Genomic DNA, 18,827 nt, shown 5'->3' on the forward strand with positions numbered 1-18,827 from the left:
CTCTACTCCAGCAAGTCATCATAAAGTGAGTGTAAAAAGGTATAACATGTATCTTTTATTTGATACAATGTGAAAAATTAGGGTTACCACAAATATGAGGAATGTTAAAATACATATCCATACCAACCGGACATCTATGTGAAAAAGATCAAACTGCATTGGTGGCCAAAAAGGACCAACAGACAACATCACTTAATATAGCAGACAATACATAGAACACATACAACTGACAATAGTCAGCCAACCTTATATAGTCCGCTATGGAAATAAAGTGACCAACTGGTTGAAACCTGCTTCTGTATTATGTAAAACCATTGGCAAAAAGGTGAAAAAGAAAAAATAATTTGAACAATCTCACCAGTCTGTCGTATCCAGAAGAACGTGGGTCCTTGCTTCTCTGTCAATGTCGCAACAACTTGTCTGTATTGTAGGACTGGCACTAGATTAAACCCTGTGGGACTATACTAGCCCTATTGACCCTAAGACTAGCACCCTGACAAGGACAGTGACCCTGGACAGACCTCATTGCGACATTGACTGATGAGTGAGGATCCCCGTTCTTCTGGATACGACAGAATGGTGAGATTGTACCAGTCATTTTCTTTTTTTTGTCTTTTTGCCACTGGTAAGACACAATAAAGGAGCAGGTTTCAATCAGATGGTCAATTTTTTCTATAACGTATTATGTAAGATTGGCTGACCATTGTCAGTTGTATGTGTTCTATGTATTGTCTGCTATATTAAGTGACATCATCTGTTGGTCATTTCTGGCCACCAATGTGGTTTGATCTTTTTCGCATACATGACCGGTATGGTATATAGATGTATTTTAACATTCATATCTAATATCTGTGATATTATGCCGATTTGTTCTAGTTTGTTACAAAGTTAAAAATCCCCCTTTCTACCAATCGTGCTGCCGTTCCTAGCAGTCGGACTCTCACAGACAAATAAGTTATTACAGTTCCTGAGGATAAGTGATAAAGAGGTTGTCTAGTGAAAACAAGTTAAGAATGGCAAAGACAAGAGAGCTGTCAGAGCAGTGGCGTAACTACCGCGGTCGCAGCGGTCGCCATTGCGACCGGGCCCGGCAGGTCAGGGGCCCGGGCCCGGCAGGCAGGCTCGGACTGGCAGTGCCTCCCCCCGCTCCAGGGTCCCCCCCCCGCCGCCGCTGCCGCTGCCTTGACTACTCACCCTGCTCCAGCGATGGTCTCGGCGTCTGCACTGCAGCTCGTTCCTGCTTGAGCGGTCACGTGACACCGCTCATTAAGATCATAAATATGCGCATATTCATGATCTTAATGAACGGTGTCACATGACCGCTCAAGCAGGAAGAAGGTGCTGCGCCGGCGCCGCCGCCTGGAGTCAGGACAGAGCGCGAGGGATGTCGGCACGGCCGTGCAGTGGGAAGACAGGTGAGTATGAGGGCCGGGGGGACGGGGGATGAAGGAGGACATAAGCCGGCGCGCCGAGCAGGAGCGGAGAGATAAGCCTGCATACAGGGGGGAATATAAGCCATGCAGGGGGGAATATGAGCCATGCAGGGGGGGATATGAGCCATGCAGGGGGGAATATAAGCCATGCAGGGGGGGATATGAGCCATGCAGGGGGGAATATGAGCCATGCAGGGGGGAATATGAGCCATGCAGGGGGGAATATGAGCCATGCAGGGGGGAATATGAGCCATGCAGGGGGGAATATGAGCCATGCAGGGGGGAATATGAGCCATGCAGGGGGGAATATAAGCCATGCAGGGGGGAATATAAGCCATGCATACAGGGGGGGGGGAATATGAGCCATGCATACAGGGGGGAATATAAGCCATGCATACAGGGGCGGAATATGAGCCATGCATACAGGGGCGGAATATGAGCCATGCATACAGGGGGGGAATATGAGCCATGCATACATGGGGAGATATGAGCTATGTATATGGGATAGGAGGGAGATGAGCCATGCATACAGGAGGGGGGTCATTATACAGTATTGAGCATCATGTGTGGCCGTTATACAGTATGGAGCATCATTTGTGGTCATTATACAGTATTGAGCATTATGTGGGATCATTATACAGTATGGAGAACTGTGTGGCCGTTATACACTATGGAGCACTATGTGTGGGTGGTCATTATACAGTATGGAGCACTGTCTGGCCATTATACAGTATGGAGCAATGTGTGGCCATTATACACTATGGAGCATCATGTGTGGCCATTATACACTATGGAGCATCATGTGGGGCCATTATACAGTATGCAGCATCATGTGTGGCCATTATACAGTATGCAGCATCATGTGTGGTGGCCGTTATACAGTATTGAGCATCATGTGTGGCCATTATTCTATGGGGGTTACATTGAGTTGTATGGCAGGGCTGCAGGGGGGGGGCCCATTTGGAAGTTCGCACCGGGGCCCCTAACTTTGTAGTTACGCCACTGTGCCAGAGCATACTAAAAATACTATTATTACGAATCACACACAATATAAGGGGTTCAAGACTTGGCATCCTAGCTCAACAGTTCAAAATGTTCTCAATATATTTGCTGCTGATGGAACAGTCAAGAAATTTACAGGATGTGGTGTAAAGAGGAATGTAGATGAGAGACTCAAACGAAAGTTGGTTTGATATGCTACAGGAACAATGTCTAAAGAACTTCAGATAAAGATGGCGACATCTAGAGTGATGATTTTAGCCCACACCATATGCCACACAATAGACAAGACAGGCCACATTTGTATAAAGTAATATTCTTTGTCGAACTCATTTCCGGTTTCCACTGCTCAATGAGTTACATCAGATATCAATCTATCTATACAATTGTAATTTACACCAATTTCTGATGTTATGCCATTGGCTATACAGTATGTTCTTGTTATAAAATAATTATTAAATTTGGAATAGAAAACAAACCTGTTTAGATTTTCCTTTGCAAAGAGCAATAAAGAAGCTTATTACATAATGATATACGTAATTCTATTGTAATTAAAAATATAAATAATACCATCATTATTATACTTGTCCTTTCACTTACCTTATCGGAGTATGGTTCCTCTGTAAGGTCAATTTCCTCAGCTAATAGCTTGTTTTCTATCAATACTTCTTGATCCATCCCTCGGACACAAGCAATTTTTCTTGCGGCCACAGGGCCTAGCTTAACTGCATGCTGTGGAACACTTGCGGCCTCTGTGGAACTGGCCAGCCAAAAAGGTCGGGAAGAGGTTGGTGTATTGCACTCCGGTGTAGGAATTATAGAACAGGGATTTGGACTTAATTGTCCTGATTTTGTGAGAGGAAAAGAAGATTCGTCTACATTGCATGAAGTGGCACTGAGAGGAAGGTGAAATAGTCCATTTGCAAACCGTTCTCTACATTTTTTGGCAGGGACTGGAGGTGGTTGTGAAGGGTTTTTTGTAGATACCCTGGTTTCGGCAGATAATATAGATGTCTTGTCCACAGGTACTTGGGAAAAGTGAATAGAACTTTGAGCTATGTGGTCTTTTTTATTACTTGGCAAATGAGATGTCCTTGTGCTTTGAACGGGGTCAGTAGTGTGCTTCATAATCACTGTGTCCACATTACAAGATATCCCATCAAGTGTATCTCCATTTTCCTCCTCAATTAAAGCCTCAGATGATTCTTTTTCTTGCTCTGGTGAAAAGACCCTTAATGATTTATTAATGCCCTGGACTCCATTTCCTTCTTGTTGAAGATTGTCCATTGAGTGTGATCTTGGCCAGATCTTGAGAGATTTGCTCCCTTCCAGCTCACAATTTGTAGATACTGCAACGGGCAAACTTCTACGATTCTTCTTAGACCCTGCAACTCCGGGTTTGGAACAAGTAGCATAGATGTGGTCTTGCCTAACCTTTTCACTACCTCCATATGGGATATCTCTGCCCATGTTTAGAGTTAACCCTGGATAGTCTATGAGCTGACGAGAGGAAGACTCTGGAGGGACAGGGGAGGTCACTTGGCTTTTGCCTAAAAATAAAACAGATTGTAGAAATTGATGTTAAACCTTAATTTCATTAAACAAACTTTATATAGTTTTGGTAAGCTCCATCTCCCTGTTAGGTCCCATAATATTCTGGGGAAACATGTGCCAGCAAGCCTGTGTATTGCTTTATTGCTTTTTATTTGCTTTGACCTAATACCTGCATTGCATTGGGATTGTACTGAAACAGTAGTAGATATAGAGTATATACAACCACCTTTATCATTAGTAACATTTTTTTTTCATTTACTTGGAAATAAACCAGTGCAAGTGTTTAGATTAAAGTGAACCTGTCACCAGGATTGGCCGATAAGAGATACAGCCATCACCTTTCAGGGCTGATGTACAGCATTCTATAATACTGTATATCTGCCCCCAACCCAATCCGTAAGAGAAGAAAAATAACTTTTATTATACTCACCTGCGGGGCAGTCCGGTCTGACGGGCGTCGTTGGTATTGGTCCGGCGCCTCCCATCTTGGTCCGGTACTCCTGCTTGCTTTGTGTGGATGATGTGTCCCTGCATCATCCAGTATCCTTGACACCATGCTCATGCTCAGGCATAGGTCTCTGCCCTTTCGAGGGCAGAGCAAAGTACTGCAGTGCGCCAGGGCTCTATGACCCTTCCCGGCACCTGCGCACTGCAGTGCTTTGCTCTGCCCTTAACAGAGCAGATAAGTACGCCTGCGCAGGAGTGCGGTGCCGAGGAGATGGGTCATCCACACAAAGCAAGTAGGAGGGCAGTGCTGGACCAAGATGATGGGAGGCACCGGACCAAGACCAGCGACACCCCTAGGACCGGATCGCCCTGCAGGTAAGTATATAAAAGTTATTTTTCTTCTCTTGCAGGTCGGATCGGGGGCTTATACACAGCATTATAGAATGTAGAATGCTGTATTTCAGCCCTGAAAGGCGATGGCCATATCTCTTATTAGCCAAACCGTTAATATAATCTTGTACTTGTGATTGGATGTTTCATCAATTAGTCTCTTATCAATAGTACTACTGATAATAGCTACATTGTACAAACTATGGCTCACTATCTTATTAGCAAATACTAACTTAGGGTACCGTCACACTAACAACGCTGCAGCAATACGACAACGATGTCGATCGCTGCAGCATCGCTGTTTGGTCGCTGGAGAGCTGTCACACAGACAGCTCTCCAGCGACCAACGATCCCGGTCCCCTGGTAACCAGGGTAAACATCGGGTTACTAAGCGCAACTTAGTAACCCAAAGTTTACCCTGGTTACCAGCGTAAACGTAAAAAAAACAAACACTACATACTTACATTCCGTGTCTGTCCTCCGGTGCTCTGCTTTCCTCTGCACTGTCAGCGCCGGTCAGCCGTAAAGCAGAGCGGTGACGTCACCGCTGTGCTTTCCGGCTGGCCGGCGCTCACAGCCAGTGCAGAGAAGAACAGCGCCGGAGGACAGACACGGAAGGTAAGTATGTAGTGTTTGTTTTTTTTACGTTTACGCTGGTAACCAGGGTAAACATCGGGTTACTAAGCGCGGCCCTGCGCTTAGTAACCTGATATTTACCCTGGTTACCAGTGAAGACATCGCTGAGTCGGCGTCACACACGCCGATTCAGCGATGTCAGCGGGAGATCCAGCGACGAAATAAAGTTTCAAACGATCTGCTACGACGTACGATTTTCAGCGGGGTCCCTGATTGCAGTAGCGTGTCAGACACAGCAAGATCGTAAGGATATCGCTGGAACGTCACGGATCGTGCCATCCTAGCGATCAAAGTGCCACTGTGTGACGGTACCCTAACTCCAACACTCCCTTGATAACAATACTGGCCACATCTAAAACAGTTCTCTGATGTAATACTACATTCACACATTTCATTTTTGTAACATGTTTTGCTGTGCAATTCCTAATAGTTATATATTTTACTTTACCATCATTTTGTACAAAGAAAATGCATAAAAATTGCAAGACAAATGTTAATTGTGAATATAGCGTACGTGTTACTTTATATTCTCATTGCAACCTCTGTGAGTGTGATATCTTGAGATACCAGTGTTATCAGTGGATACACAATGTACCTGTAGTTTTAGGTGACTTCTTATACTAAGCTGTTAAGTGTGAATACATGAGAATTAGCACTATTTCAGGCCATTATCACTACGTGGCTCTGTGCTGTATACTACATCGCTGTGCAATATACTACATGGCTCTGCAATATACTACGTGGCTCTGTGCTGTATACTACGTGACTGGGCAATATACTACGTGACTGGGCAATATACTACGTGACTGGGCAATATACTACGTGGCTGGGCAATATACTATGTGACTGGGCAATATACTACGTGACTGGGCAATATACTATGTGGCTGGGAAATATACGTGACTGGGCAATATACTACATAACTGGGCAATATACTACGTGACTGGGCAATATACTATGTGACTGGGCAATATACTACGTGACTGGGCAATATACTACGTAACTGTGCAATATACTACGTGCCTGGGAAATATACTACAAGGCTGGGCAATATACTGCGTCACTGGGCAATATACTATGTGGCTGGGCAATATACTACATGGCTGGGCAATATACTACGTGACTGGGCAATATACTACGTGGTTGAGCAATATACTACGTGGCACTGTGCAATATACTGCGTGGGATGTGGAATATACTACGTGGCGGGGCAATATACTACGTGGCTGGGCAATATACTACGTGACTGGGCAATATGCTACGTGGCTGGGCAATATACTACGTGGGCTGTGCAATATACTACTTGGCTGGGCAATATACTACGTGACTGGGCAATATACTACGTGGCTGGGCAATATACTACGTGGCTGGGCAATATACTACGTGGGCTGTGCAATATACTATGTGGCTAGGCAAAATACTACGTGGCTGGGCAATATTCTACGTGGCTGGGCAATATACCATGTGACTGGGCAATATACTTGGTGGCTGGGCAATATACTACGTGACTGGGCAATATACTACGTGGCTGGGCAATATACTATGTGGCTGGGCAATATACGTGGGCTGTGCAATATACTACGAGGACATGCATATTCTAGAATACCCGATGCGTTAGAATCGGGCCACCATCTAGTATATTATAATTCTGTAACAGCAATCTCTTTGACAAATAACTTTTATAATCAGTTATGATAGATATACTACATTTCTAAAATCCTAATAAATATCCTTTATTAACCATTAAAGGAAAAAAACACAGACAAAATGTTTTCCTTTTTCTGCTCTCAAGCAGTCCTGGTTTTAGATTTAAGCTCTGGTTGGTTTTGCACTGTGATGGTTTGCACTGTGGTGCTCGGTCTGATGTTTGACCTCAGTATGACAACAGACACAAATTTACCTAATGATCTCCAAGAATTATGGAACCTTGCAAGGATGCCAGTCTGTGCCTGAATTACACTTTCCTCCATCTGCTGTACCGCAGATGGATGACATACAAAGAAGAATGCTAAATAGAGTGTGGCACGGAGCCAGAAAGGAGCTGTAATTGGCCAGAGAGTATCTATAATAATGCATTATTAGGAAACATGACCCAATGGAAAACATAGCATTGAAATGATTCATAATATTTCTATTCTTTACAATTAAATTCACAAATTATAAAACTCACAGAGAGTCACTGTAAACAGCCACAGCAATTGCATCAAAACATATAGTGGGTACAGAAGGTATTCAGACCCCTTTAAATTTTCCACTCTTTGTTTGATTGCAGCCATTTGGTAAATTAAAAAAAGTTATTTTTTTTCTCATTAATGTACACTCTGCACGCCATCTTGACTGGAAAAAACAGAAATGTAGTAATTTTTGCAAATTTATTAAAAAAGAAAAACTGAAATATCCCATGGTCATAAGTATTCAGACTCTTTGCTCAGTATTGATCAGAAGTACCCTTTTGAGCTAGTACAGTCATGAGTCTTCTTGGGAATAATGCAACAAGTTTTTCACACCTGGATTTGGGGATCCTCTGCCATTCTTCCTTTCAGATCCTCTCCAGTCCTGTCAGGTTGGATGGTGAACGTTGGTGGACAACCATTTTCAGGTCTCTCCAGAGATGCTCAATTGGATTAGGTCAGGTCTCTGGCTGGGCCAATCAAGAATGGTCACAGAGATGTTCTGAAGCCACTCCTTTGTTATATTAGCTGTGTTCTTAGGGTCATTGTCTTGATGGAAGGTGAACCTTCGGCCAAGTCTGAGGTCCAGAGCACTTTGAAAGAGGTTTTCATCCAGGATATCTCTGTACTTGGCCGCATTCATGTTTCCTTCACTGGCAACCAGTCGTGCTGTCCCTGCAGCTGAAAAACACCCCCATTGCATGATGCTGCCACCACCATGTTTCACTGTTAGGATTGTATTGGGCAGGTGATGAGCAGTGCCTGGTTTTCTCCACAGATACCACTTAGAATTATCACCAAAAAGGTCTATCTTCATCTCATCAGACCAGAGAATCTTATTTCTCATAGTCTGGGAGTCCCTCATGTGTTTCTTAGCAAACTCTATGTGGCCTTTCATTTGTCTTGCACAGAGAGGCTTCCCTCGGGCCACTCTGCCATAATGGCCTGACTGGTGGAGGGCTGCAGTGATAGGTGACTTTGTGGAACTTTCTCCCATCTCCCTACTGCATCTCTGGAGCTCAGCCACAGTGATCTTGGGGATCTTCTTTACCTCTCTCACCAAGGCTCTTCTCCCACGATTGCTTAATTTGGCTGAACGGCCAGGTCTAGGAAGACTTCTGGTGGTCCCAAACTTCTTCCATTTAAGGACTATGGAAGCCACTGTGCTTTTAGGAACCTTGAGTACTGCAGAAATTCTGTTGTAACCTTGGCCAGATCTGTGCCTTGCCACAGTTCTGTCTCTGAGCTCCTTGGCCAGTTCCCTTGACCTCATGATACTCATTTGGTCTGACATGCACTGTGAGCTGCGAGATCTTCTATAGACAGATGTGTGCCTTTCCAAATCAAGTCCTATTAGTTTAAACACAGCTGGACTCCAATGAAGGAGTAGAACCATCTCAAGGAGGATCACAAGGAAACGGAGAGCATGTGATTTAAATATGAGTGCCTGTGCAAAGGGTCTGAATACTTATAACCACGTCATATTTCAGTTTTTGCTTTTTATTAAATTTGCAAACATTTCTATATTTCTGTTTTTTTCAGTCAATATGGGGTGCAGAGTGTACATTAATGTGAAAAAATGAACTTTCTTTAATTTACCAAATGGCTTCAATGAAACAAAGAGTGAAAAATTTAAAGGGGTCTGAATACTTTCTGTACCCACTGTGCATATTATGGCTGTGCTTGTGGATGCGGTAGATCGCAACGAGTGTGATTGCTGTACAGTTAGGTCCATATATATTTGGACAGAGACAACATTTTTCTAATTTTGGTTATAAACATTACCACAATGAATTTTAAACAAAACAATTCAGATGCAGTTGAAGTTCAGACTTTCAGCTTTCATTTGAGGGTATCCACATTAAAATTGGATGAAGGGTTTAGGAGTTTCAATTCCTTAACATATGCCACCCTGTTTTTAAAGGGACCAAAAGTAATTGGACAGATTCTATCATTTTAAATAAAACGTTCATTTTTAGTACTTGGTTGAAAATCCTTTGTTGGCAATGACTGCCTGAAGTCTTGAACTCATGGACATCACCAGACGCTGTGTTTCCTCCTTTTTGATGCTCTGCCAGGCCTTCACTGCGGTGATTTTCAGTTGCTGTTTGTTTGTGGTCTTTCTGTCTGAAGTTTAGTCTTTAACAAGTGAAATGCTGCTCAATTGGGTTGAGATCAGGTGACTGACTTGGCCATTCAAGAATATTCCACTTCTTTGCTTTAATAAACTCCTGGGTTGCTTTGGCTTTATGTTTTGGGTCATTGTCCATCTGTAGTATGAAACGACGACCAATCAGTTTGGCTGCATTTGGCTCGATCTGAGCGCACAGTATGGTGGCTCTGAATACCTCAGAATTCATTCGGGTGCTTCTGTCCTGTGTCACATCATCAATAAACAATAGTGACCCAGTGCCACTGGCAGCCATGCATGCCCAAGCCATCACAGTGCCTCAGCCGTGTTTTACAGATGATGTGCTATGCTTTGGATCATGAGCTGTACCACGCCTTCGCCATACTTTTCTCTTTCCATCATTCTAGTAGAGGTTGATCTTGGTTTCATCTGTCCAAAGAATGTTCTTCCAGAACTGTGCTGGCTTTTTTAGATGTTTTTTAGCAAAGTCCAGTCTAGCCTTTTTATTCTTGATGCTTATGAGTGGCTTGCACCGTGCAGTGAACCCTCTGTATTTACTTTCATGCAGTCTTCTCTTTATGGTAGATTTGGATATTGATACGCCGACCTCCTGGAGAGTGTTGGTCACTTGGTTGGCTGTTCTGAAGGGGTTTCTCTTCACCATGGAGATTATTCTGCGATCATCCACCACTGTTGTCTTCTGTGGGCGCACAGGTTTTCTTGCATTGATGAGTTCACCAGTGCTTTCTTTCTTTCTCAGGATGTACCAAACTGTAGATTTTGCCACTCCTAATATTGTAGCAATTTCTCGGTTGGGTTTTTTCTGTTTTCGCAGCTTAAGGATGGCTTGTTTCACCTGCATGGAGAGCTCCTTTGACCGCATGTTTACTTCACAGCAAAACCTTTCAAATGCAAGCACCACACCTCAAATCAACTCCAGGCCTTTTATCTGCTTAATTGAGAATAACATAACGAAGGGATTGCCCACACCTGTCTATGAAATTGCCTTGGAGTCAATTGTCCAATTACTTTTGGTCCCTTTAAAAACAGGGTGGCACATGTTAAGGAGCTGAAACTCCTAAGCCCTTTATCCAATTTTAATGTGGATACCCTCAATTGAAAGCTGAAAGTCTGAACTTCAACTGCATCTGAATTGTTTTGTCTAGAATTCATTGTGGTAATGTCTAAAACCAAAATTAGAAAAATGTTGTCTCTGTCCAAATATATATGGACCTAACTGTATATTTACTTTTCTTATTTTATTGGATTTCTAAAAACTTTTGTTACAAGTGACATAATAATTGCTGTTGTATCTGGATGTAGTCACTTTTCCAGTTATCATCTTTCTGCTGACCGAGAACCAGTAAGATATTCTACACTCAGGAGTCATTCGAAGCAAATCTCAAGTCGGAAAGTCTCTATTCTTGATGGCGTGGTCTTGAGGCAAAACCATATGCAGACTTTACAGTGATAAGTTGTGATGTAGAAATAACGTCTCCTTGTGGTCAAAATGACTAGTCATCTCACCAGCCAAATGGATAGCTGGGTTCCTTCCAAACACAACTACTAACACCTGTCATCTGCCATTAGCATGCTGTTCTGTCATAATAAACATCTGTACCTAGGACAATTACAGTCAAAATCTTTACTTTTTGTCAAACCTCTCCACAATGACAATTACCGGTACCTTAATGAATTATTTCTGTATTAAAAGGAATCCATAACCAATTTTTTTACCTAATTTGAGAGCACCAGAATGTAGAGATAGGGACACCGATTCCAGCAATGTGCCACTGGGCTACTTGCTTTAACCCCTTCGTGACCACCAATACGTGTTTTTACCGACCTCACATATCAGACAATATCGCCCCCATACAGGTACAAATTCAGCGACTGTCAGCTGTACACTATAGCTGACACCTTGCTGCATCAGCCTTGATTAGTTTTAGCACCAACCATGGCTTATTATCCCTTTAGAGTCTGCTGTCAAGTGATTACAGCATCTAGATGGATAACAGAGTGTGGGAGCTTCCTCTTTAACCCCATCGGTACCCTGAGATCTTGATTGTGTGATCCTGATGTTTGCGATGGCAATTCACAGCCAAATAGCGGCCTTACAGTCTGTCGGCTATAGTAGCCTGTTCAGAAGTTCCTGTCATACCACTTTGTATTAATTCCTGAAAATCACCCAAATGGTTAATAAACTACCTGACATTAGTTTTGAATATGTTGAGGGGTGTAGTTTTTAAAATGGTATCACTTTGGGGGATTTTATGACCTACAGGTCCACTAAAGTCACTTCAAAACGGAATAGGTCTCTAAAAACGTAAGTTTTGTAGATTTCCTTGAAAAAAATGAAAAATTGCTGCTACAATTTTAAACCTTCTAGCATCCTAACAAAATACAAGGATATTTAAAAATGGTGATGATGTAAAGCCAATGTGAGGGATATGTTTTTTAATTACTATTTTATGTGGTATGACTGTCTGGATCATTCAAAGTTTTGAAAATTGCTAATTTTTAGACTTGTTTTGACAGTTTCTGATATTTTTTTATAAATAAACGCAGAAAATATCGACATAAATTTACCATTAACATGAAGTACAATGCGTCATGAAAAAACAAAATCATTGAGATCTGTTAAAGCATTATTATAGAGTTATTATCACTTAAAGTGATAATGGTCAGATTTGAAAAATGTGGCCCTGTCACTAAGAGGTTAAATTTGATAAAATCACTATTTTATCAACAGGAGATTAACATTCGGGGATTAGTAAACTGCCTCCATATTCATGTGCTCTGTATAACTCCACCCACACCACAGATTGGCAGCTTTCTGTGTACACTGTATCTGGGCAGAAAGCTGCCAGTTACTGGTGGGGGTCGAGTTATACAAAGCAAAACATTCACTTTTATCCCCTTAGTGACCAAGCTAATTTTTACAATTCCGACCACTGTCACTTTATGGGGTTATAGTTCTAGAACACTTCAACGGATTCCGGTGATCCTTAGATTGTTTTTTGTAACATATTGTACTTAATGTTGGTGGTAACATTTATTCAATATGACTTGCGTTTATTTATGAAAAAAAAATGGAAATTTCGCAAAAATTTTGAAAATCTTTCAATTTTCAAACTTTTAATTTTTGTGCCCTTAAGTCAGTCACGTCACACAAAATAGTTAATAAATAACATTTCCCATATGCTAACTTTACATCAGCACAATTTTGGAAGTTTAATTTTTTTTTTGCTAGGAAGTTATAAGGGTTAAAAATTAACCAGCGATTTCTCGTTTTTCCAACAAAATTACAAAATTTAGGGACCACCTCACATTTGAAGTGAGTATGGGGGATCAATATAACAGAAAATACCCAAAAGTGACACCAATCTAAAAACTGCATCCCTCAAGGTACTCAAAACCAGATTCAAGAAGTTTATTAACCCTTCAGGTGCTTCACGAGAACTAAAGCAATGTGGATGGAAAAAATGAACGTTTTACTTTTTTCACAAAAAAAAATGTACTTGAGACCCAAACTTTTTTATTTTCACAAGGGTATCAGGAAATAATGGACCACAATATTTGTTGTGCAATTTCTCCTGAGTATGTCGATACCCAGTATGTGAGGAAAGCCACTGTTTGGGCACATGGCAGGGCTCAGAAGGCAGGAGAGCACCGTATGACTTTTTGAATGCAAAATTGGCTGGAATCAATGGCGGGTGTCATGACATGTTTGGAGACACCCTGATGTACCTAAACAGTGGAAACCCCCCAATTCTAACTCAAACCTTAACACAGCCCTACCCCCAAACCTAATCCCAACTGTAACCATAACCCTAACCACAACGCTAACCACAACCCCACCCTATCCCCAACACCCCAACCGTAACCCCAACACAACAGTAACCCCAACACAACCGTAACCCCAACACAACCCTAACCCCAACACCACAACCGAAACCCTAAACGTAACCTCAACACAACCCTAACCCCAACACAACCCTAACCCCAATCCTATCCCTTGCCCAACCCTAATTCTAGCTCTTACCTCAACCCATCTCACTGCGCATGCGCCCGCCTTTTTCTTCCAGGAAGAATATGCGGAGGGCCGGAGCAGAAGGTTCTGGGCATGGTGGAGGTACCGGGGGTGCTTGAGGGACCCCATTTCTCTCTCCTCTGGTATGCTAGATCATATCAGAGGAGAGAGAAATGAATGGGAAATCTGGCTTTTTTTATCCCCGTTATTTGGTGAATAACGACGATCACAAGACCGCCCCGAATCATGTTCTCCCTTCGACAGTAGCCGAGACCCCTGATATTTTCTGATGCTGGGGGTGCACTATACCCTTATTGGGCAGGGTGCCCAAACTTTTGCATTGGACCATTTTCCTTTTTGTAATTTTTAAAATGTAAAAGATGACAATATATATATATTTTTTGCCGAAAATAAAAAAGAAAATGTGTCATCTTTAACTTTAGGCCTTTTAGAGATCATTTCATCTTCATGTTGATTAACTGTTCATAAGAATAGTAATTCTGACCCGGGGCGCCCAAACTTTTACATGCCACTGTAAGTATTCATTTAGTGCATCAGTGCCGACACAATAGTTCAAAACAACGTGGCCCTTTAAAAGTACCATGTGCGGCACAAAACTTTTCCGTGCTTACCTCCTGTGAGATTTCCTTTTACTCCTGTTTCTAACCTCCCTCTTCGGTTGGTCTTTCAAAATTGAAGCTGGAAATCCGAGAACTTATTGGGCAAGAGTAGTCAGGACCTAGCTTCTTCTGTCTATGGGCCCTGCACATTTCCATCTGGGTCAGTTGGAGTTAGAAGCCTCAGAGGTCGAAAGAGCCAGCCCTGTATTAAGCTGGATCAGGCTTGTTAGTTTTTATGAGTAGAAGCATATTTTTGCTAAGTGTGCTGTCCGTGTGCCTAAATTAACCACTATCCCGTATTTACATACAGTATATGCAAGTTCACCAATGGTCTGTGTGGGAGAATTGCAGTATGTACTGATATTCTGGTCCGTTTTACAGCCCTGAAGACTGCATAAAATAGTGGGCACATGGCGCTACACTGAGCCAATTACTTCTGTAATTTGCAGGTCCAATTTTAACATCGGCTGTAAGAACTTGGCCTTATACTTTATGCTAGTAGCTTTATAAATTTATAAATTTAGATTGAAAGGAAAAGTTGTTTCCAGAGATGGCAAAATCCCATTTATGTAAATGGAAGTCCTTCATCTACAAAGTAGAAACCACGCAGAGCCGAATCTCATTCCTTTCATAGGATCCCGTGTATCGTATACTGTACATATAGGAACACTCAATAAAATGAGATCAAACTATAACAGTTCTTCCCCAAGACATTTTTTTAATAGATCTTATCACTTTCTTTTAAGTTAAAACCTTTGTTCTTCTTTCATCTCCAAAACAAGTAAAGACGATGAAATAACCCCACTTCTGGCTGGAAGTGACTATAAAGGAGGAGGATTTTGTCTTCTTTGATATTTGTATGCAGTTAATTAAACTGCAAAACTTATTTCAAAATAATAAATTATTTTAATGTACAAAAAGCTTTTTAAATCTGTAGACCAAAGTAAGAATTATGCAAATCCTTCCGCTGGCGTAGTCTGTAGACACACCGGATATGTGTTCTTTGTTTTCCGGCGCTTTTGACATATAATTTTGCTGCTTGTGACTACAATATTTTGACTATTTTTGTTACATTTCATATCTATTGTTGCTAATTAGTATATACTACAGTGAACAATAAATTTTAGCCTAAGAAATGTGCGAATCTTGATTTTTGTGCTTTCAAAGATTTAAAGTGTTGGCATTTTCCTATAATATACTATGCTTTATTATCAGTGGGGTCCAACCTCTGGAACACTCACAGGTCCTGACTCAGCACTGTGCAGGAAAGCTGTAGCACAATTCAAACAGCCGACATGTGCCCGCAATAGGCGTGGGCGGAATCGCGATCTGCCCGCGCCTATTAACTAGTTAAATGCCGCTGTCAAACTCTGACAGCGGCATTTAACAAGCTCTTCTGGCCGGATATGCGCGCAGTGGTGACCCCTGTCACGTGATCATCGGTGCTTCGGCATGACAACCAGAGGTCTCCTGAAGACCTCTATGGTTGTTGATGCCAGATTGCTATGAGCACCACCCTGTGGTCGGTGCTCATAGCAATGCTGTAATTCTACTACATAGAGGCAATCTGAGCATCGCCTCTATGTAGTGGAGGCGATCGAGTTATGGCAACTTCTAGCTTCCCATGGAGGCTATTGAACCATGCCAAAATAAAAAAAAAAATGTTTTTAACCCCTTCAAGACCCAGCCTATTTTGACCTTAAAGACCTTGCCGTTTTTTGCAATTCTGACCAGTGTCCCTTTATGAGGTAATAACTCAGGAACGCTTCAACGGATCCTAGCGGTTCTGAGATTGTTTTTTCGTGACATATTGGGCTTCATGTTAGTGGTAAATTTAGGTCAATAAATTCTGCATTTATTTGTGATAAACACGGAAATTTGGCGAAAATTTTGAAAATTTCGCAATTTTCACATTTTGAATTTTTATTCTGTTAAACAAGAGAGATATGTGACACAAAATAGTTAATAAATAACATTTCCCACATGTTTACTTTACATCAGCACAATTTTGTAAACAAAATTTTTTTTTGTTAGGAAGTTATAAGGGTTAAAATTCGACCAGCGATTTGTCATTTTTACAACGAAATTTACAAAACCATTTTTTTTAGGGACCACCTCACATTTGAAGTCAGTTTGAGGGGTCTATTTGGCTGAAAATACCCAAAAGTGACACCATTCTAAAAACTGCACCCCTCAAGGTACTCAAAACCACATTCAAGAAGTTTATTAACCCTTCAGGTGCTTCACAGCAGCAGAAGCAACATGGAAGGAAAAAATGAACATTTAACTTTTTAGTCACAAAAATTATCTTTTAGCAACAATTTTTTTATTTTCCCAATGGTAAAAGGAGAAACTGAACCACGAAAGTTGTTGTCCAATTTGTCCTGAGTACGCTGATACCTCATATGTGGGGGTAAACCACTGTTTTGGCGCACGGCAGGGCTTGGAAGGGAAGGAGCGCCATTTGACTTTTTGAATCAAAAATTGGCTCCACTCTTTAGCGGACACCATGTCACGTTTGGAGAGCCCCCGTGTGCCTAAAAATTGGAGCTCCCCCACAAGTGACCCCATTTTGGAAACTAGACGCCCCAAGGAACTTATCTAGATGCATAGTGAGCACTTTGAACCCCCAGGTGCTTCACAAATTGATCCGTAAAAATGAAAAAGTACTTTTTTTTCACAAAAAAATTCTTTTAGCCTCAATTTTTTCATTTTCTCATGGGCAACAGGATAAAATGGATCCTAAAATGTGTTGGGCAATTTCTCCTGAGTACACCAATACCTCACATGTGGAGGTAAACCACTGTTTGGGCACATGGTAAGGCTCGGAAGGGAAGGAGCGCCATTTGACTTTTTGAATGAAAAATTATTTCCATCGTTAGCGGACACCATGTCGCGTTTGGATAGCTCCTGTGTGCCTAAACATTGGCGCTCCCCCACAAGTGACCCCATTTTGGAAACTAGACCCCCCAAGGAACTAATTTAGATGCCTAGTGAGCACTTTAAACCCTCAGGTGCTTCACAAATTGATCTGTAAAAATGAAAAAGTAATTTTTTTTCACAAAAAAATTCTTTTCGCCTCAATTTTTTCATTTTCACATGGGCAGTAGGATAAAATGGATCATAAAATTTGTTGGGCAATTTCTCCCGAGTACGCCGATACCTCATATGTGGGGGTAAACCACTGTTTGGGCACTCGGCAGGGCTCGGAAGAGAAGGCGCGCCATTTGACTTTTTGAATGGAAAATTAGCTCCAATTGTTAGCGGACACCATGTCGCGTTTGGAGAGCCCCTGTGTGCCTAAACATTGGAGCTCCCGCACAAGTGACCCCATTTTGGAAACTAGACCCCCCAGGGAACTTATCTAGATGCATATTGAGCACTTTAAACACCCAGGTGCTTCACAGAAGTTTATAACGCAGAGCCATGAAAATAAAAAAATAATTTTTCTTTCCTCAAAAATGATTTTTTAGCCTGGAATTTCCTATTTTGCCAAGGATAATAGGAGAAATTGGACCCCAAATATTGTTGTCCAGTTTGTCCTGAGTACGCTGATACCCCATATGTGGGGGTAAACCACTGTTTGGGCGCACGGCAGGGCTCGGAAGGGATGGCACGCCATTTGGCTTTTTAAATGGAAAATTAGCTCCAATCATTAGCGGACACCATGTCACGTTTGGAGAGCCCCTGTGTGCCTAAACATTGGAGATCCCCCAGAAATGACACCATTTTAGAAACTAGACCCCCAAAGGAACTAATCTAGATGTGTGGTGAGGACTTTGAACCCCCAAGTGCTTCACAGAAGTTTATAACGCAGAGCCATGAAAATAAAAAAAAAAATTATTTTCTCAAAAATGATCTTTTAGCCTGCAATTTTTTATTTTCCCAAGGGTAACAGGAGAAATTTGACCCCAAAAGTTGTTGTCCAGTTTCTCCTGAGTACGCTGATACCCCATATGTGGGGGTAAATCACTGGGCACATGCCGGGGCTCGGAAGTGAAGTAGTGACGTTTTGAAATGCAGACTTTGATGGAATGCTCTGTGGGCGTCACGTTGCGTTTGCAGAGCCCCTGATGTGGCTTAACAGTAGAAACCCCCCACAAGTGACCCCATTTTGGAAACTAGACCCCCAAAGGAACTTATCTAGATGTGTGGTGAGCACTTTGAACCCCCAAGTGCTTCATAGAAGTTTATAATGCAGAGCCGTGAAAATAATAAATACGTTTTCTTTCCTCAAAAATAATTATTTAGCCCAGAATTTTTTAATTTTCCCAAGGGTAACAGGAGAAATTTGACCCCAATATTTGTTGTCCAGTTTCTCCTGAGTACGGTGATACCCCATATGTGGGGGTAAACTACTGTTTGGGCACATGCCGGGGCTTGGAATTGAAGTAGTGACGTTTTGAAATGCAG

General features: G+C 42.0%; 1 protein-coding gene across 6 annotated transcripts in view; it reads right to left on the minus strand.

The window, feature by feature from the left end:
- The window catches only part of SASH1 (SAM and SH3 domain containing 1), a 415,520-nt gene that overhangs the window by 11,087 nt on the left and 385,606 nt on the right, over positions 1-18,827 (minus strand). For all 6 annotated transcript variants that reach the window (XM_069725895.1, XM_069725896.1, XM_069725899.1 and 3 more), the window contains one exon: positions 3,033-3,982. In XM_069725895.1, coding sequence (XP_069581996.1) covers positions 3,033-3,982 — 950 coding nt within the window. The remainder of the gene's footprint in view (positions 1-3,032; positions 3,983-18,827) is intronic.

Source organism: Ranitomeya imitator, chromosome 5, assembly GCF_032444005.1.
Source record: "Ranitomeya imitator isolate aRanImi1 chromosome 5, aRanImi1.pri, whole genome shotgun sequence".
Classification (NCBI taxonomy): domain Eukaryota; kingdom Metazoa; phylum Chordata; class Amphibia; order Anura; family Dendrobatidae; genus Ranitomeya; species Ranitomeya imitator.